This window comes from Anneissia japonica, unplaced genomic scaffold (genome assembly GCF_011630105.1).
Source record: "Anneissia japonica isolate Jap-2015-1 unplaced genomic scaffold, ASM1163010v1 scaffold1128_len1000024_cov185, whole genome shotgun sequence".
Lineage (NCBI taxonomy): Eukaryota > Metazoa > Echinodermata > Crinoidea > Comatulida > Comatulidae > Anneissia > Anneissia japonica.
Genome location: NW_022705247.1, coordinates 501,869 through 522,246, shown reverse-complemented (window position 1 = coordinate 522,246; position 20,378 = coordinate 501,869). Strand labels below are relative to the sequence as shown.

Below are 20,378 nucleotides of genomic sequence, written 5' to 3'. Positions count from 1 at the left end.
TATATAGTTGTATAACAAGAAAATGTTTTTATTTAATTAGTTGTTTTAAATAAGCAATTTAATATTTTATTTGAAACAGTAATAAGAGAAGAAATAATTGTTAAGTTGGGAGTAGTCTACCTAAGGCAAAATATAAACTTGTAATTTAGAAGTAGTAAATGGTGAGCTCCAGAGGCTGTTAGATCAGAATTAAATTGATGTCTCCAAGGTAAATTTTTCTAACCAAATATAACCTATCAACAACTTTTATTTCAAAATGCATCAAGTTGTAAGACTTCTTTCAATGTGACCTGACAGACACAAACCAAATTATGAAACAGATTATTCTGCAAGTAAAGAATTCTCCAGTGTTTTCAATATTGAGCACTGTTAACGCAGTGGGCTGCTAAATGCAAGCCCTGAGGCTGCCAGGCCATACCCACTGTGAGAAAATAATCCATAATAGTTTCTGTAATGAAGTTTCTTCTGTAATTTGTTGTAATCACCTTTACCAAACAGTTGTAAATGATCCTATTACTTGCTCTGACAACTAGGATCATCCTGTAATAATTATACAGTTAGTAGTAATATTAATCATAATAACATAAATAATAGCAATAATAATAATAGTAATTTTAGTCGTAACAATAAAAGTTATAGTAATATTAATAGTAATAATAATAGTAATAGTAATAATAATAATAATGATAATAATATAGTAATGATAAATGTGTTTTTAATTAACTTTGTAGTTTGGCAATGGTAGTTAAGAATGTTATATTGATAATAAGAATGATAATAATTATTTTAATGATAATAGTATTTAAGAATTTTTTTTTGCCTCGAGAACCTGGCTTTAAACATATCTACTGTAGCTGTATGCCTTTCCTGTTGCCACAGCCCTTAACTTCAAAGAGAAGGGTGAAGGAACATCAACAAACTAGTTATAATTATATATTCTATTGTGAAAAGTTAATAACTTTGAAATTGAAATTGAAGGTTTTAGTATTGTTTCGATACCAAAAAATGTTGGGGATCTCCAGAAAAAGAAATTCCATCTATCTGATGAATTTACTTAAAGTTTTAAAAAATACTTGTAAATTAACATAGAATTATAGAATATTTAAAATTAATATAGGATTGTTCTTTGCTAATAATTATTATTAATTTAAATTTTTTTTTTTTCTGTGCTTTTTTTTACTCTTATATAATTAATATTCATGTTGGTTTTGATTTTTAAATTCAATGCAAATTTTGTCGGGTGGAGGCCATCTGTATTTTGACATCTGCCAAACACATGCTTCTCCAAATTTATATTACGTAGTTCTTATGTGTAGCACAAGTCAATGATGACGCATGCAGCTAAATGAAAAAGGACAAAGTCCCATGGATTTTACAGTAGGGTGTTAGCTAATGTTTTTCAACTCGTGGACTTCTTCTTAGTACTACTTTATATCAATTAAATAATTCAATAATTTTTATTCCTCCCACATGGGGCAATTATAAAATATGTTTCCATACTTCCACTGTATACCTTTACATTGTACTAGATACTGTTATTTAGGAACTCAGGTATGTAGGGCCCAAATGCAAATGAAATATACTTGAAAAAATGTATACAAAATTAGGTTTGGAAGGAAAAATAAAAGGAAATTCCAATAGTGACAATAGCTTTAAAAGAAACTTTAAAATCTACCAAATTTAACTAATATTTCAATAGTAAAGACTTTGTAATCCTTAAATATATAAAAACCTAAGCCTGGTCTATTAATATAATTTTCATTTTTACTACTTTAAAATTTCTGTGATATAATTTAATATAATAATAATAATTATAATTATAATAATAATTCATAGTTGTCTTTAAGTTACAATACAGTAACATGTTATTCTCTACTCAGAAACAATTTGTATCACAAAATGTTTCCCATTTGTTGATTCTGACAACAATTGTTGTGATTTATCAAGTTGTGGTTATACATGTAACTACATGGTCATAATTATTGCAAACTCAATTATGAGTAACAAATTACCCCCACTGGCTAACACCCTCAAACAGGGGTACTCCATGGAGAGACCATAATATCTGCATCGGAATACTGACTACATTTTTTGTCACTGGGAAATATTCAATTATAGAAATCTTACAACAATAATAATAATATTTTATCTCATCTCATTATGAACATATAAAAACTTATAAATTATATATTACAGTGCATTACATCCCTGTATGGTTTGTTATGTTTTGTTTTTCTTTGATTTGATCTGACAGGCCTTGGCACTGCAGGCGCTAAGTCCTCTCTTTATGTTGTTTGCATTGTAGAAAGTTGGCTGCGATCACATGCTGGGTTCCAATCAGGTGGAGGACATGTGCCGGGAGTGCGGTGGAAATAACACCACCTGTCAGGCTGTGGAGGGTGTGTTCGGTGCCGAAAAAGACCTGCCTTATGGTGAGTAGAAAAATAAACAAACTGTGTTTTAGAGCAAGTGACCTAGAATTCATAGAAATTTGGAGGGGGATATCGGTTTTTATGGGTCGCAATCAAGTGGGGAAGATCGTGTCTAGTAATTGACAGTAACAATTAACATTGTGAAGTTTGAGGGGATAGGCAATTTTTGGGAGGGTAGAAAAATTTTGGCATTGGAAGGGAAATTGTGCATTGCGTGTATAGGGATGTGCTGTTAAATATTTTCAGGAAGGGATGTGAAGATAACAAATTGGGCAAATTTTATTATATAAGGGAATGCTATGGGCATAGGGGAATAGTATGAGAAGGGCAAATAGTCTATATGGGGACTATCCTATTTCCATTTATACACAATTCCCTATGTGGTATGAAATAGAAAGATGGTGTGGATCGGAAAAGAAGGAATACAGAGGGATAACAGTATGGTAAGACAGGGATAGGGTGTCGAAAGTTAGTGGTTTGGAGATTAAGAAATGGTGTGTGGATATTGAGTGGTATAGGGAATATATGGAATAATGAAGTTGAATGGCATAGGGACTGTTACTATTATTTATAATACTGTATGGTTATTTACACCTTTCTTTATGCATTATAAAATATAGTCAATAGTAATATAAAACGATAACAGCATTAAGGATGTACAGTGTTTAGAAGGATGTACCCAAGGATATTTGCTTGACCTAAAGATGATTAATATCAAATTAATAGTTAGATGATGATAATATCGACAGTAATAACTTTGGGCCCCATGGAAGTCAGCATACAGTATACCCTCTGCAGATAAATTAAAAAAATAAATGAAGGCAATAACAATGATAATGACAATGTGATTATGATGATAATACCATATATTGATGATTGTAGTAACAATTGATGATAATGCTAATGATGACATTGATGATGACACAGTGTTGGTGAGCATAGCTTGATATATAGCTGTATGAACTTATATAGCTATATGAACAAGAATTTAAGTTACCCACATTCCTTTCATTTTTGACCTATAAATGGCATTGATGTCAAATCTGATAGATATTTTCAGAAATGAAAGGATGGCCAAGTATTCACATAGTACCTATTTTTGTCATTTAAACTGTTTCAACACTTGAATTATGGCATTGTCAAATTATTGGAGTGATGAGAACTGAAGGCTTTGTAATTTATTACATAAACCTGTTGTAATCTCAAGTGCATACTTAGTAGAGAATCAAGGTCATAAAAACTTACAAAACTTTTGTCAAATTGTAGTAGTAAGCTGCAGTTGGAGGGAAGGGCCAGGGAGTGAGATAGTAGTGGTAACATGGATGGGATAGGGTGGGGATTCTGGTGGGTAAAGCTGGCCTCCTAAGGTGTAGGTAAAGGTTAAGATTAAGGTAGGAGAATAACTGATAATCGTAGCGACATTGTGCTAAATTACGTATGGGTGTCTGTGACTACTCAGGCGCCGTAAAGAGGCGCTTATTGTACTAGCTACATGTTCACATTTCCCAATGACAGGGACTGAAATGAACCATAGCATCGGGCTAGTCCTCTACTCTTCCGAAAGGTGCAAATGGGTTCTTTAAGGTGCACACAAGCCAGATGTGTACACTGGATCTCAATTTTAAGTTCTTATCCTAGAAGAATTGGTTCTACCAACCGAAACCTGGGCTCGAACTAGCGTTGATGTTAAGGCTGTAGTTAGCGCCTTGCCTTACCACTCGCCCCATCGACTAAAGAGAGGGTTGAGTGACAGGAAAAGTCTGCCACCACAGTTTACCATGCACAGTGTCTTCATGAGCAGGGTTGCTGTAGGCCTACTGCCTCAGGCTGCATTGGACCTGATAGGTAGGAAACTCGCAATCACACAAGCATCGTCTTTGCAAGGAAAACCACATTTGGTATTGAAATCTTTGAGCGTTTAGAGGTAGAGTAAGCGAAAACAGCACCTCTAAGGAAGGAGGAAGGATTGTCATGTCAATATTTCTTGGATCCATGCCCAAATATAAAAAAGAAATTAGACTACAGTTTAATTTAATAGGAATTATTAATATTAAAGGAAAAAGACAAAAAATAAAAAAGATCAGGTTTTAAAACTTAATTTTAGGGAAATCTACATTAAAATTTTGTTTTTGAATTGCTAAATATTACTATTTATTATGAATTGTTATTATAATAAACTTAATAAGTTTGATCGGTCTGTTATGACTATATTTAATTTAATGATAGCCTTTATATAATAATTTTTGGTAGAGGTCATTAAGTAAATGAATGAAGCCTTCTTTTGAGTCCTGATGGCTAGGTAGTAACACCTCCTGACACCTAGAAAAACTAGGCATTTTAAAAATATTTGAAGCTGTTCTTTATTTACAACTTATGATTGACATTATATTTATAATACTCTTTATAAACATTTTTACGAAGTATTTCAATGAATGTCTGTAATAAACTATAAATAAACTTATTGTGTTGCAGGGTACAATGATATGTTTACTATAAAAGCTGGCGCAACAAACATAAAAGTAGAGGAAGAAGTGAAAAGTTCAAATTTTCTCTGTAAGTATGACATGACATTTAATTTTAATTTATTTCTAAACCAACACTAATGAAAGCATGAACAAAATCTTTTGTACATTGTTTTGCAAATACATCACCCACTATAATGATGATTCCAAATAAATATTGATTTATATTTTTGGCTGCTGTGGAGAAATGAAATTAATTTAAATAATGAAACAAAATTGAAAAACAGTATTGTTATTCAAAGCCTTTTGAAGGCCCAATATGTGGAACACTGCCATAAGCAGATATAATTATGTATTGGATACCGTTGGGTAATATAAATATGTAGTTAAATACACATACATTATTTTGCTATCAAATAAATTCCTTTAGATTTTGATTCCATGCCTGAATCCAAAGTAGCCCTCATCAAGGCTGCGCCAAATTGCTTGCATTCTTGCTAATGATGTGGGACGTTTATTATGTTGTTTTTAAAATATTAAGTTGTTTTTAACAATTTCAGACATTCCACTTTTTTTTGTTTCTTCATTATTTATAAATAAATATTAAAGAAACATTATTCTTTATTTGACAGCAAGTAACTCGTAAACTAGCATTTTTTCAAGTAAATTTCCATTTTTTTTGTTCTGCTATCCTTTTTTCATATGTGTCAATGATAATCATACCTTAACATTAATGTCCGCCATTATTAGTATTATTATTAAAGATATACCTCTCTGTTGTGAAATATGAAAAAATTGCCTTTAAAATCATTTTGTAAATTAGTTGTTTCAATGGCAGTACAAACGAGGGTCCAAAAACAATGGATTCTTCTATTGTGCTGGAATGGAATCATTTCCATGTCTAAGAGGATAAGAACACTTTCTTGTGGTGTTATTTTATGTTGCTGTATATTGAATATGTTGGGAAGGAAATAAGAAGAAAAAAAAAATAAGAACACTGAGCCTGGAAAAAATTTTACTTGTTCTTATAAAAAAAAAAAAAGTGTAGATAAAATTTATGGAGATAATAACAATTGGTCAAAATAGGGACTAATTAAATACAAGTTCTCAATAGAAACAAATCCTATACACACTAATAAAACTATCAGCAACTCATTTAAGTCAAGGACTGATTATTTATTGTACTTACCCCGAATACCCCTGAGGACAGCTGTAGTCCGAAGCCAACTTGATAATAATCAAGATCAAGTGATAACATTACTCTTTTATCTCGGCTATTATCTAATAATTATATGTTTACCTTATGGATTTTCCTTTAAAAAATATCTATTGTATTGTTTCTGTACTTTACAGCCTTGAGGAACGTCGATGGCTCTTATTACCTAAATGGGGACTGGAGAGTTGGGTATAACCAGCATTTTGATGCAGCTGGTGCTGCATGGAAGTACGACCATGATCCTGACACGAGCACTGAGCATTTGACAGCCATGGGGCCCCTTACGGAACCAGTTGTTGTAGTCGTGAGTAAAGCCCAACATTGTCATAAAAAAATACTTGCCTTAAGCATCTGGGAACGTGAGCTATTAATTGAATACCCTTAAGGTGATGCATATAACAGGGTTGCGGCATGTATTAATGGTGAACTAGGTTAGCAGTTTGCTGTTGCTTTTATTTTGTAAATTTCTTTTTAAGTAGCTGAGAGTACAATTTAGAAGGTCACCTTGTAATGTCTCCCCTGAGAAAATATATTCATTTCTGAAGTATCAATCTGATACTATCTTTGAAATATTTTTGGTGGTGTATTTTGTGCTTTTATTATAATAATTATCTTGCTTTTTAATGTAAATTATTTATTTCTTCTATAAATGTTATATAGGTATTACAACACTCTAAAAGCAACACAACAGTTGAAAACATTTGAGTTGGCATAAAAATCAGTAATAAAACATTAATTTAATCCACGCGAAGAAAAACTCGGACTAATGAGCCTTATCAGCAAAATGATCATAAACTCACAGACCATATATAATATAATTAATATGAGGCATGTCGTGGCAAAATGGTTAAGTTGTCGCACAGACCAGTATTGAGTAAAGGAGCTATAAAATATGGTAGCTCAAAAAATTGCCTAAAAATCCAATTTTTTTTTTCACTATAGATCAACAGTTTAATGTCTTACTAATCATGTCCCAAAGTATTAGTTCTGGAAGTAATCAACAAATCGTTTATTTAATGTTATTTAGATAGTTAATTCTATTAAACAATGTATGCACAATGTAGGCAATTACTCAAAATCATGTTTTTCTTGACTCTAAGAGTGCTGTAATTTCACTTTCCAATAACTTAGGCTTGAAATGTCTAATTTAAATGAATGACCCCTCATTTTAAAGATCACATACTCAGGTATCTGAAAATACTAATAACTTGAATTTCAATTTTTGATACAACTTAGCCATTTTGCCACAACGTGCCTCATATACAAATATCGACTGCTCATGAGGGGAATGGTGAAATCTATTGCCCCTCGGTGATGTGGAGACCGTAGCGTGTCTTCCTTAAAAAATAGGCTACGGCCAATATTTGTTTTGATTCTACAAGACCTAAAAAAGTAATGAAAATAGTACACACCAAGTAGGCCTGGGCTTACGACATCCTAGGCCTAGGTGATCAAAGGACCAATTTCTCTCAGCATCGTAGAGGGCGCGTCACCTTTACTGTTCATGCGTGTCATAAATTACATAGCAATGCGGCCTAGAGATTGCACATTGCGCAAAAGGAAAAAATGTACTATTACTTTAATAGGGTGATATTACTTTCTATTGCCTGCTTCTTAACCATTCAGATGCCTAGAATCTATGTATGTGGTATATAAATTAATAAATAATATAATACTTTAAAAGATGTTTATAGCACTCGTGTCCCTATTTTAAAGAAATGCTCCAGCACTAGAAAAATTTATCGGTAATAACAATTTAAATGCTCTCTATCCAATCAGCATCTGCAAATTCATCACTCTTTCTCTGCCTCTTTATTGCCCATAAATTGTCTACTGGTCACCCATGTGTCCATCCATCTTTATTTTTTTTATCAATAAAAGATGATGTGTACCTGAATCATCTTTGGTACCTTGTGGTACACAAAATCAACAGGTGCCTCAGATTATTAACAATTACGATTTATAGGAGATTACCGAAACCTGAAGCAGCTCACTGTGATAATGGTATGATCTATGGGTTCTGCTGACTTACAAGGGATTCAAAGTTATTAGCCATCTTACTACATTATCCTGATCAGTTGGGAAGAAGTGATTTATGTGGGAATGACCAAGGTGTAGGTCAACATACTACAAGTTGAGGAAAGGATATTAAAGTCCCACATGCTCACATGACTATTAAGATGAGGGCACAATAATTCTCTATGCTTGAAACTACGTGTACTACAACTACTACTACTAATAATAATAATAATCATAATAATAATACTGATACTGATGATGATGATGATGATGATACTCCATGGAGGTATTGATGCTTGCTTTAAAATATAATATCAATAATAATAATAATAATAATAATGATAATTAGAGTAATGATGATGTTGATGATGATGATGATGATGATTATGATGATGATGATAAAATTAATAAACCAACATAATGTGCCATCTAGTGAGTTGTTGATAAAGTACATAATAATAATAATAATAATAATAATAATAATAATAATAATAATAATAATAATGATAATTAGAGTAATGATGATGTTGATTATGATGATGATTACGATGATGATGATAAAATTAATAAACCAGCATAATGTGCCATTTAGTGAGTTGTTGATAAAGTACAAAATTATAATAATAATAGCAATAATGATAATAATTATAATAATGATAATGATGATATTGATAATAATAATAATAATAATATAATAATAATAATAATAATGATAAATAATAAATAATAATAATAATAATTAATAATAATAATAATAATAATAGCAGCAGCAGCAGCACAGGTGAACCTCTGTGGACTAGGATGTTAATCCAATCACACCATAAACACTTAAGTAACAACTTCCTACATAACTTTGCCAATTTTATTATCCATTGACCAAGTGTGACAATATCTTCCTTTATTGGTTTAATCATTTCCATCTATTGTTCAAAAAGAAAACGTATCTACTGTCTTTTAATAGTATTCATGGTATTGTGCTTGTTAATGATAAGATTAAACAATTTTGGAAGAAAGTTATAGTAAACACTGTCTGGTATTTGTACTGATAAGTTTTTATATCTTTTGTCTGGGATGTGGTTTGTATGTATGCAATTATGGAGTTTCGATTCCCCAACATTGTTTACAGTGTACTTCTTTATTCCTAATGATCATGTGTAATAATAGGATTTTTCTTTCCTGTCGGTATGTTTTCCTTGAATACTGCTTGGAGTAAGCTGTTTTAGCATAAATTATTCCCGAAAAATTAAGTAAAAAACGAGAAAAAAAACCCCCAAGTTTTTGTTCAATATGTCAGTTTCGTGAGGTTTGCCTGTCCCACAGGGTAGCCTTCTTGCCTCCCACTGGTGCTGCCATTTACTCATACCTGAATTAATGGGGGAAAGCAAATTTCTTTTATTTAAAGTGCTATAAAATATGTTTTAAACACATAAAAATAATAATAATTGTCAACTTATATAGCGCATATTGTAGGGACCTCTATGCGCTTACATTATTACCCCCAGATCAATGGATCAAGCACATATGCAACACACACTCAAGCCCCATGGGGGAATTCCATAATGTTGCCGCTGTCTTCAGCAGGCGCAGGCTGTGCTTGAACCTACCAGCTACCCACTTGTACTGGGTAGAGAGAGACAACTGTAGATAAAGTGCCTTGCCCAAGGACACAAGCGACTTGCACAGCGACAGTTTCGAACCCCCGACCTCAAGGTTGGGAGTCCAAACCACAACCGATTCGTCAACCACTTCTACATACTGTGTATAGCTAACACACATACGGCCGTCCCAAGGCAAAAACAACCTGTTATTTTTGTCGATTTTGAGATAATATCATTTGGGAGTATATTAAACACGTCTGAATTACCCGTGAAAATCTCAGGTCTCAATAATGAGTCGGATATAGCACCACCTATCTTTAAGCACAAAACTTAAAATCTAGTGGTTTTCCGTGGCAGAACAACATAGCTACATGATTACAGGGCAAAAACAACGTATCTACGATGAAGCTATGTTGTTTTGCCTCGGAATGGTATTCAAAAATTTTCCTGAGCTGATGGAGTTTGGTAAGGCAAAAAATAAAATTGTTATTGGTGTTTTTATATCATTAATCTTAACAGCGAAGTATGAACAAGATAGGTAATGCATATGATTGCCCCAAATGGGATAAATTCCAAAAATATGTCTTACTTGCAACAATACCGAGCCTGACATGCTTCTGAGGCAAAACAACGTATCTATAATTATGGCTAATAACTTTGCAATAAACAAACGGTTGTAATTAAAATTTCACATATAATCACAATGTCTATAGATATACAATTCTGCAAAATTTCAAAAGGGAACAACAATTTATAATTATTTTCGAACATGCAAAGTTTAACTCTGTTTTTCTCCAAAAGTGAAAATTTAAAGTTGCGTTGTTTTGCCAAGGAACGGCTGCATAATGGAAATCTTTATCAGATTTTCAAAAATGCTTTGTCTTGAGATCCTTATCATATTACAGACTATTTTCCTGTTATTATTGTGTACAATATATTTTCTTTGGTAAACTTTCAAAAGTGTTGCTGTCTAACAATGGTAACAGTTTATTTATATTTCCATTCCAAAAGATTCCGATGCAAACATATCCTGTTATTTACTTTAACAAGCAAAAAAAAATTAAACTCTTCCAAGTAGATTTTGCTATATTTATTTATATTATAGCACTCAGTTGTTTGTGTACTTTCAGACGTCTGTTTGGCTTCTGTTAGTTTGCGTTAAAATCTCTTCACACATACTTGATGAAGAAGTTGGCTTCCATTGGATCACTATTGATTTCTGATTTTTTTTAATCAAAAGACTTAATAATATTGATAACAAAAGACAACCAAGATCCCTGAGGACTTCTAACACTTCAATTTATACCATGCAAACATGACGATTCGCAATGAAAACAAACTTTTTAAAAGGGTAAGATCCCACGGGCACTTAGAACGTATCAACACTAGCATTATTGAAGTTTCTTTATAATCTTGATTGCACACAAGAGTTTTAAGTCAGAACTTAGTCTACTGAGATATTTTAAGTTTCGTAGGTAGTCAATCACATGGATGATAGAGTGAGAATTAGAAGAGGGAGGTTCATAGAAGGTTTACTCCAGTAAAATGTACTTTCAATTCCCACGATGACTGATAGATGAGAAAAAATAATATGTAGACTAAAGCTTGGACCTAGACATACTTTTTTTAAATGTACAGGTCACCCTCCACTTGACAACCACTTCTCGGACCTTGGTTTCCATGGTCTTTAGCCCCTTTTATCTCTAATTAGAATAATAAAGACAATTAATTTGGGACCACAGAGAAGTGGTCTATAATTTGGGTCTTTACTTAGAGGAGACTTTTATTACCTTTAATTAATGCTATCTTTATAGTGTTTAGAAAGTGATTTTTTTTTGTATGAATAGTGTGTATGTTCCTGCTAAAAAATAGAGAAAAAAAGTTCTCATAAGTTGTTTGTTGTTAATCGGATTACTAAGATAAGGACGAAAAACTGCACCACAAGAAGTCGAACTTGACCTGTGGGACACAGAAATAATTCTGTGTGTATTCTTTGACAGGAAATTGTTAAATTTTCTTGTAATTTCTTTATTTAATTTGTATTGTATTCTTTTATCTTTATAAATTAGGTCCAATAATTGTACTTTTCTAATTACTGTTAAGTTATTTAATTTTTTTTTTCTTGGTTAGATTCTGAAATTAGTAACAATTGATAAACCTAATGAGTAATCAAACTGGTGTTCTTTGAAGTCACAAACATTACTCTTAATTTGGCTTGGCATTTGGCACAGCTAAATGATCATGGCCAAATGACTGTTATGAAACTACGGATGTTGTTTCTATAGACTATGAGAATAGCTTCTGTGGGGACCCTGCTTATCCAAGCAATAATAACGAATATGTCCCCAGATATCGTGGGTGTTTGTCCTCATAGGGCAATAATTTGAATGCTTTTATTCCTCCCCTGTAAATTTACTTTTCTGGGAGGACTGTTTGTATAGTGAATGCACATGCACAATGAGGGTGAGAAATCAACTCAGGCAGTTGACACAATTTATTGATGCAGAAAAAACAAAATTGAGAATGAAAGAAGTTACACTGGTTTTTATGAATGGGTGTTTTTTTAAGCCAAGGGTGATGAAGTTTCTGCTAAAATCTTGAATGATTGACAAGCGTTGAAAACTTTTGAATCACTACATCAAGATCGTAGTGCTGGAAAAAGTTTATAAATTGTTGAATGTTGAATGAAAGATGTTTTAATAGCTTCAGTGTTACATGAACAAATGATAACCCAAGAAAGTCTGAAGAAGTGGAATCCTTCTTGATGAATTGGGCAGTACACACCAGGAGGCAATTCCATACTTTTTTCTAAAGAGTGTACTGATATTGCACAAGGGAACAACAACTTAAATGTCTCGTGTGAACGATGGTGCCTACTGAAACTTACATTTCAACCCTCTAGGGCGTGGATATTCAACCTTTTTAAGCTGGGGGCCAGTTCCAATCTGTTGAGACCAGTGGTGGGCTGACATAAATTGTGTGAATTGTGAATTCGAAATAGAAGGGGGCCAGGAAAAAACTCTCACAGATAGGCGAAAATTACCATCCTAGCCCCACCATGGTTGGGGGCTGAGCAAGAAAATTTATGATTATGGCACCTCTAGATGGTCGAAAATGGCACTCTCAGATTTATTTGAATATAATTTCCTTTCCTTCTCCATTTTATTTTAGAATAAAAAAAAAACTTGCACTTTCAGACTCAAAAATAAGTTTTCAATGCAGTGTTTTCAGCAGAATAACATGCCCCCCCCCCCAGCTTGCTAGTGCCGCAAATGGTTGGACATCGCATCATATCAGTGCCCCACTTACTGTAATCCATTGTACCCATGTGTTCCATACGTGTTTGAGCCAGTAACCGGGGTAGTTATTTTATATTATTTTCAATCTTTCAACAAGAACAAAAAAGGATGAACAGGGGTGCAGAGGAAAAGCTTAACCAAATCCCTGCCATCAAAGACAATACAATACAAAAACTTCCTCAGGAAACAATGAAAAGGACCAAGTATATCAATTATATATTAAATATATATTTAATACTATATACTTGGTGAACTACTCTATCTATATGTTGAATATTTAAACAAATGTGGAATGTTTCATAAACTGTAAAATGGGCAATGTCAAATTATTCCAAAACATTCGCAATTTAATTTTGAAAAAACTTTTCTACAGTAATCAGTCTTGAAGTCGTTTGAAGATTTCTCCTGAGATTTAAAATTTCTTGAACAGTAGCTTGTTCGAAGGTGATTGTTTTTTCAAGAGTGGTAATCAAATCCATCAGCATCTTGGGTTTTGGCCATTGTGGTGATCAGTATAATTTACCGGCTTTTATATAATGTCTTTCTTCATAATTTCATCACACGATTGGCAAGACAGTAAACTTAACGTTAATCATTTTCCCAGATAATTATATTTGGATCATGAAAATATTTAGTAATTTAATTTAAGGAGGATATGGTTCATCCACTGAAATTCTATATTATTGTACTCCATTTTCATTCCAAAAACCCACTTTTATCTGACCTAATGGTAATAATTATTTCAATTAAAGGATTTTATTTTTCAACAAAATAAATTTACGTTGTAGCCAAAGGCTAAATTTAGTAAAATGTTGCAAACAAAGATATATTGCTCATTATAAAGCAAAAAAAATACACCAAAAACTAGCCAATTATGTATTAAAAAGACACCTAAAACTATAGTATTACTGGACATTGAAACACAGACAAATATTTGAAAACATTTTTAAAGAGTGAACAAGACGGACAAACCTCTCAAATGCATTGCATGATAAATATGATGAAGACATATAGCAATTAATTAATGAAAAATTACCTAAAATAGACCTATAGAAAAATTACTACTGTAAACTAGACTGGTATTCTAATTGCTCTATATTATTATTATTATTATTGTTATTATTATTGTTGTTATTATTATTATTATTATTATTATTATTATTATTATTATTATTATTATTATTATTATTATGTACTTTATCAACAACTCACTAGATGGCGCATTATGTTGGTTTATTAATTATTGCTATTCATAATGATCATTATTTTATTTTTGATGACCCGAGGGATGTCCTTATTTGTCCTCTAACAAAGTTATACATAATATGGTGTAAATTATGAAAATGATGAGGATGAGGATAATGATAAGCATGATTATGATAATAATTGTAGTAATGATAGTGGTGGTAATTGGCATGGATCTGTTGGCATGCTGACTAGCTAAAGCCCAGCCCAGACTATCAAATTTTATTTGACAGAAATATCTGACATGCCTAAATATGGTCATAATGAAATTATGACCATATATAGACATATCATGACTATATATGGGCATACAACAGTTTTTGGATAATGGTGACAGAGCTTTGTGATATTGATATATAATAGTAAATAATTCACTCATGTGGAAAGTTGAAATATGGGATAAATTGGTTCATGCAGAAAAATAGTTTGCCAATTATTGGCAGTGTATATGACAAACTGTTTTTATATAGACTTCTCGAAATGCATTCCAGAGATGTTTTTTCCTATATAATTTTATTTATTTCGTAAATAGTGATCAAAATATGGTATTTAGTAACTAGTGTGGGCTAATTTTTTTCAGTGCTAAAGCAGAAAACTGAATTATTTTTATTTAAAAATTAATACAAATTTGATTAGTGAAATGTATGGATTCAAAATTGAAATTAGCAATGAAATTCTTTATAATTTATTTTATCATGTCTTATTATACAGATTAAAAAAAAAAAAACCTGTTTATTTTTTGATAGCTTTTAACTGGAAGTGAGAATAAAGGCATCAAATACAGTTATTATATGCCAGTTGGGATGAAAACTGAGGAGACTTATTCTTGGGCTACCAGCTCATTTAGCAAATGTACAAAGGAATGTGGTGGAGGTAATCAAAATACCTACAAATACTTACAAAATTTACAATTATGTCATTTGATTAATTTTATGTATGTTTTGTTAATTGTAACACTGTAAACAATTAATACCTTTCATATTAGAGTAGCCAGTACCATCAAAGTTAACTTGGTCACAATACACTATAGCAAACCAGTATTATATTGATTAAATTATGTTAACTAATAGACATGTTGTTTAATTATTGTGTTACTACCTTTGATGTAAATATTTTTATTCTAGTTCCCAACAATAATATTTAATTAGCTGTTGCCTGTGTACACTTAATTGTGACTTCCACATTCTTTTACAAAAAACAGGTAGAAAAGCTTAACCACGGTAAAATAATTATTGTTATTTTTTTGTTTTTGTTCAAATTTAAAAATTATTTTTCTCCATTCTGTTAGGTACCAGAGAAAGGTTGGTATCTTGCATTCGTAATGACGACCAAGTTAAAGTACAAGATTACATGTGTGACAAGGGTAAAGAACCGACAAAATTTGAAAATTGTAACATAGAACATTGTCCTCCTCGCTGGGTCGAAGGTCAGTGGAGCTCATGTTCAGAGACATGTGGAGGAGGGGTACAGTACCGAGTTGTGCATTGCGAGCAGGAGGTCCCGGGTGGTACACAGGAAGCCGTTGATATGGAGTTCTGCGAGACCATATTAGGCGATCATCCAGAGAATCAACGCAAGTGTAACGTGGATAGACAGTGTCCAGATTGGAGCTTTGGTCCGTGGTCAGGTGTAAGTAATTTACTAATAAACTTTAATTATTTCATTATTAATAAAGTCTCATTGATTATATTATATATATTAACTGTTACTGTTGTTTTAGCCGCCTTCCTCAGACGACACACGGCCATCATTGACATGGCCATTTACAGAATCACTGCTGGTGTTCACTTGAGATCAAGGATTTACCATTATAATTGTATGTTTTTACACTTAAGGATTTTTTTCAGACAAGAAAATCTTCTTGAATGCAATATATTTGTTAAATTGATTAAATCCAACATATTATGCCACATTTTTTGTAAACCTCCATTAAAATCAGTAAAAATGTTATCGTCATGAGATATCATCTATACAATTATCTGAAATTTATTTATATTATTTAATCTAATATTGACCTCTGGAAGTAATTGCCTTTTCCTAACTTTTTAGCATTTTTGCCCAAAATTCTGTTATGAGATCTGATCCATTTTTGCGGTGTTTTAAAGCTGAGCATAGTAAATCAAATCAAAATCAGATTAAAATCGATGAATTAATATTAAGCATTTCAATTTTAGATTATATTTTTTCAAATTCATTAAATTTATGGTATTTATTTCTAGTGCTCACTGACGTGTGGCGATGGGGTTCAGGTCCGTGAGGTGGTCTGTCAATCTGATGGTAATACGTTGTCATCTTCCTACTGCAACTATTTAACCAAACCTGAGGCCCAGAAGCATTGTAATCTTGGTCCCTGTGATGGTGTGGATTGGATGACTGAGGAGTGGTCAAGGGTATGTATATTTATTCTTTAATCTAATGTGTTCCTAAAGCTTGACCAACATAAAATCCGGAATATATCTTCACCAAAGGATAGCCCAAAATACTTGTAAAGTATATCATATTTTAAAGTTTTTATAATAGAATTGATACCTTAAACCATGAATTACAACCTTGTGGTTAACATTTATATACAAACAAAATATATACCCAAAAGGGTATTTGGAGATAAATTTTTTCCATCTATAATGTTCTAATGAATTTTTGATATTTTTTTTTTACAATCATGTAAAGTTAAATTGAGATGCATATAATTAAGAATAGTTACATTGACCAAAAAATAGAAGTCTCCCAAAATAAACTTTTAAATAAAATCCCAACAGTCAAAGTTCTATATGAGAAAATGTAATACTGCTTAAAGTTCAATTTTAATGAATAAAAAATCAGACCATTTAGTTTATGTTGAATTATATAAACATCCTCGGCATTGGCTTAAGAAGCTTTTGGCCGGATTAGGCATTGCTTCCCTAAGCACCCAATAATCAGGGACATTAAGTTGTACCTGTTCCCTTCCCACCTTCATATGAACTGTTGAAACCCATTATACAGTATTAACAAGAATGAAAAACACTCCCGAAAAATGTGTCCTTGAAATGATTAAATCATGTGTGTATTAAAAGTGATACTGTTAATGGTTGCCCTACATATTTATTTATTGTGTTCAAAACTTTTTTTGTGAGTCTATATGTTTAAATGGGTATTATTTAGAAAATAATAATAGGCTTTGTTGGCTGATGAAGCATGTAATTTTTGAGATCATACATGAGACAGTCCAGGTACCGTGTGATTTACATTGCATGAGTAAGCTATACAATTTTCATTATCCAGAAATCTCCGCAATACCTTTTTTTTTCATACATGATCATATCGAATGTTGCATGTCTATAGTAGAACATAATTGTTTCTTTTAATTGAATAACCTATGTAGCATAGGCCTAGTGAGATTCAGACAAACAACTTTGCTTATGTTTTATACTTTTTGTGTCCTAGATTTTATAAATACTGTATAGTGTAGATGTATATGGGTGACAGCCTGTTGGGCCTAGGCTAGGCCTCGACTATAAACCACGAAAACTAACCATTACTGAAGCAGTAAAAGTAATAAACCTTCCTTTATTGTTTCCTATGTTTTTGATGTTTAGTGCTCTGAACATTGTGGAGATGGTGTAAAGTCAAGATCCATTCACTGCATGAGTCAAGCTGGCCAAGTTTATCCCGAAAGTTTCTGCTTCTCAAACCGTAAGCCGATAATTACGCGGACATGCTCTCGTGGGCCGTGTCAATACAGATGGATGGCGACGGACTGGAGCCAGGTGGCCATTTTTTAAATCACTTTATTTCATTTGTAAATGATTACAGTATTTACTGTAAATACCGAGTGGTGACTATATAATCCAAACCACATAAATAACAAGTGGCGTAACCAAAAATGTGAAACTTATACTAATAATAAATCTCTTTATTTAGTAATAAGAACTCCATTGGTTTGATATGTTGTATTTTTATAAGACGCAAAAAGGATGTTTGACAAAAAACTTCAGAACGGTTAATGAGATACAGATTTGGAATATTTAAAATTAGAAGAGAAAGAGAGAAACCAGTTGTACATTTTTTCCCTCCGGAGCCTGGCTTTAATGCAAGGCCAAATAAAAAAAAATTATTGTGTTGGCCACGCCCGACTGACCCAAAATGTTCGAAATTGAGAGTCGGCATTTTTTTTTAATGAGCTAAAAAGGCTGGAATAGGCCTATCTTGCGACGGTAGGCGATGCGATAGTGTTATGCGATCGTTTCGCTCTTCAATATAGATTAAAAATAGTCTTTGTTGTATTTTTGTGAATTTTCTACTTTTTAGGCATAAACAATTTTTGGTAAAAAAAAAAAAAAGATAAAATAGAAAAAAACTATTCCTACCAACCTACCCATTTTTTGGATTTATTCCAAAACGTGGCCAACACAAGAAATTTTTTTATTGGCTTAATGGTGATGCTTTTGGTATTGCGTATATTCTGTTCCTGGATGCAATGCGCCCTTTTAATGTTTGTGGTTATTATACCTGGTAATAATTTGTTTTCTTTCAAAGTGTACAAGAACATGTGGAACTGGTGTGAAGACTAGACATGTTGTTTGTACCCAGTATACTGCTAATGATAAGTGGGTGATAGTAGATAATTCTTACTGTGACTCTACAAGGCAGCCTCTAGATTTTGACAGCTGTAATGTGGATGAGTGCAAGTTGGGAATGTGGCTGACGGGCCCATGGGCAAAGGTAAGACTGAACATTCAAAATATTGAAAAATTGTTACAATTTCAATAATAAAAATATCTAAACCTATTTGGAAATTCCACAGTCTATTAATTTTCTATATTTTGAATGGTTTTTTTTATGTAAAAAATTAACTAGTATGGTACATATTAACCTGCCCAGTTTTACAGAGATTTCAGCCCCTGTGAATCAGATCAATCCTAATTAACTATTGGAATAAACTCTAAAGAAAAAATGGGTATATTTTGTTTTCTTTCAGTGCTCCTGTACAACTTATACAAGGGTTCGAGTCCTAATGTGTCTCATTGAAGGTCAAGTTGTTGGCATGGAGGACTGTGACCAAAACAAACAACCACCAGATGAACAAGATTGCAACCCATCTGGTTGCTTAGGTAAATTTAACCTGCAATTTTTTTCTCAATTTGTTTCTGTATATATTTGTTCCTAGTTAAGAAAATTGATATAATGATATTTTAAACTGAAATTTTTAGAATCTTACTGTTGATATTTTCTGTTTTTTTGTGTATCCGAGGAAACCAAATTTCAATTTTACTACTTGTACTATTGACAATAAAATTACTTTGAACTTTGAAAATATTTTCTCCTTGTTGCCAAGTAACAGGTAATATAGAAAAAGTTGACATGGCTTTTTAGGTGGTAAGCATGGATTAGAATTTATGTATTAAATCACCAGGGAACAGTCTAGCCCAGTTGGTTATCATCATTTTATGTTTTCTGAACCATGAGATCTTTTTATCACTCTTTCTGTTCCATTAAACTTCATTCCCCGTGAAAATTAACCTATTGATGATGTGTATGACAAGGCCTATATTCATGTAGTAGTGTACTTTTTACAAATTTGCAAATTAGTCTCCTGGATGGCTCAATTTACCCCTAGGGATTATGCTATGCTGGAGCCCTGCCAAAAGTATTTACAGTACTAAACATGGGTTCATTTTAGTTTCTTTTTCCTTTTGATATTTTATTGATAGGATGCCCATACCATAGTTACCAACTGTTTGCATCGTGTGGGATGGTCCTGCATTTCAAAGTGATATTTAACAGAAACACATTTGTCACGCATTTAGCCCAAGTCTATGCGTGATAATGAATTATCACAAATTCAGGGGAAAATGTATTTAAAATTAGAAGAAATTGGCTTTATTAAAAATATGAACGGTCATACAGTAGCTGGAGTCATTAGAGAGCTTTCATTATCTCCTTTGAGAATCAATTCACCGAGAAAATTTCTCTTTCCAGACCAAAACAACCCAGCCAACCACGCACTCAGTAGAATCTAGTAGTCAAGTTTGGTCTTGCGTGTTCATTGTCACAACAAACAACTACCAGTTAACATGTGACTGGAACCTGGGTTCCACTGTGGTTCCGCCCCTGGACCCCAGGGC

At 32.4% G+C, this 20,378-nt stretch overlaps 1 protein-coding gene across 7 annotated transcripts in view; it reads left to right on the top strand.

The window, feature by feature from the left end:
* Positions 1-20,378, top strand: part of LOC117105449 (papilin-like) — a 68,225-nt gene that overhangs the window by 26,367 nt on the left and 21,480 nt on the right. For all 7 annotated transcript variants that reach the window (XM_033246587.1, XM_033246588.1, XM_033246589.1 and 4 more), the window contains 9 exons: positions 2,306-2,432; positions 4,905-4,985; positions 6,248-6,414; positions 15,018-15,144; positions 15,560-15,900; positions 16,491-16,661; positions 17,850-18,020; positions 18,790-18,975; positions 19,232-19,364. In XM_033246587.1, coding sequence (XP_033102478.1) covers positions 2,306-2,432; positions 4,905-4,985; positions 6,248-6,414; positions 15,018-15,144; positions 15,560-15,900; positions 16,491-16,661; positions 17,850-18,020; positions 18,790-18,975; positions 19,232-19,364 — 1,504 coding nt within the window. The remainder of the gene's footprint in view (positions 1-2,305; positions 2,433-4,904; positions 4,986-6,247; positions 6,415-15,017; positions 15,145-15,559; positions 15,901-16,490; positions 16,662-17,849; positions 18,021-18,789; positions 18,976-19,231; positions 19,365-20,378) is intronic.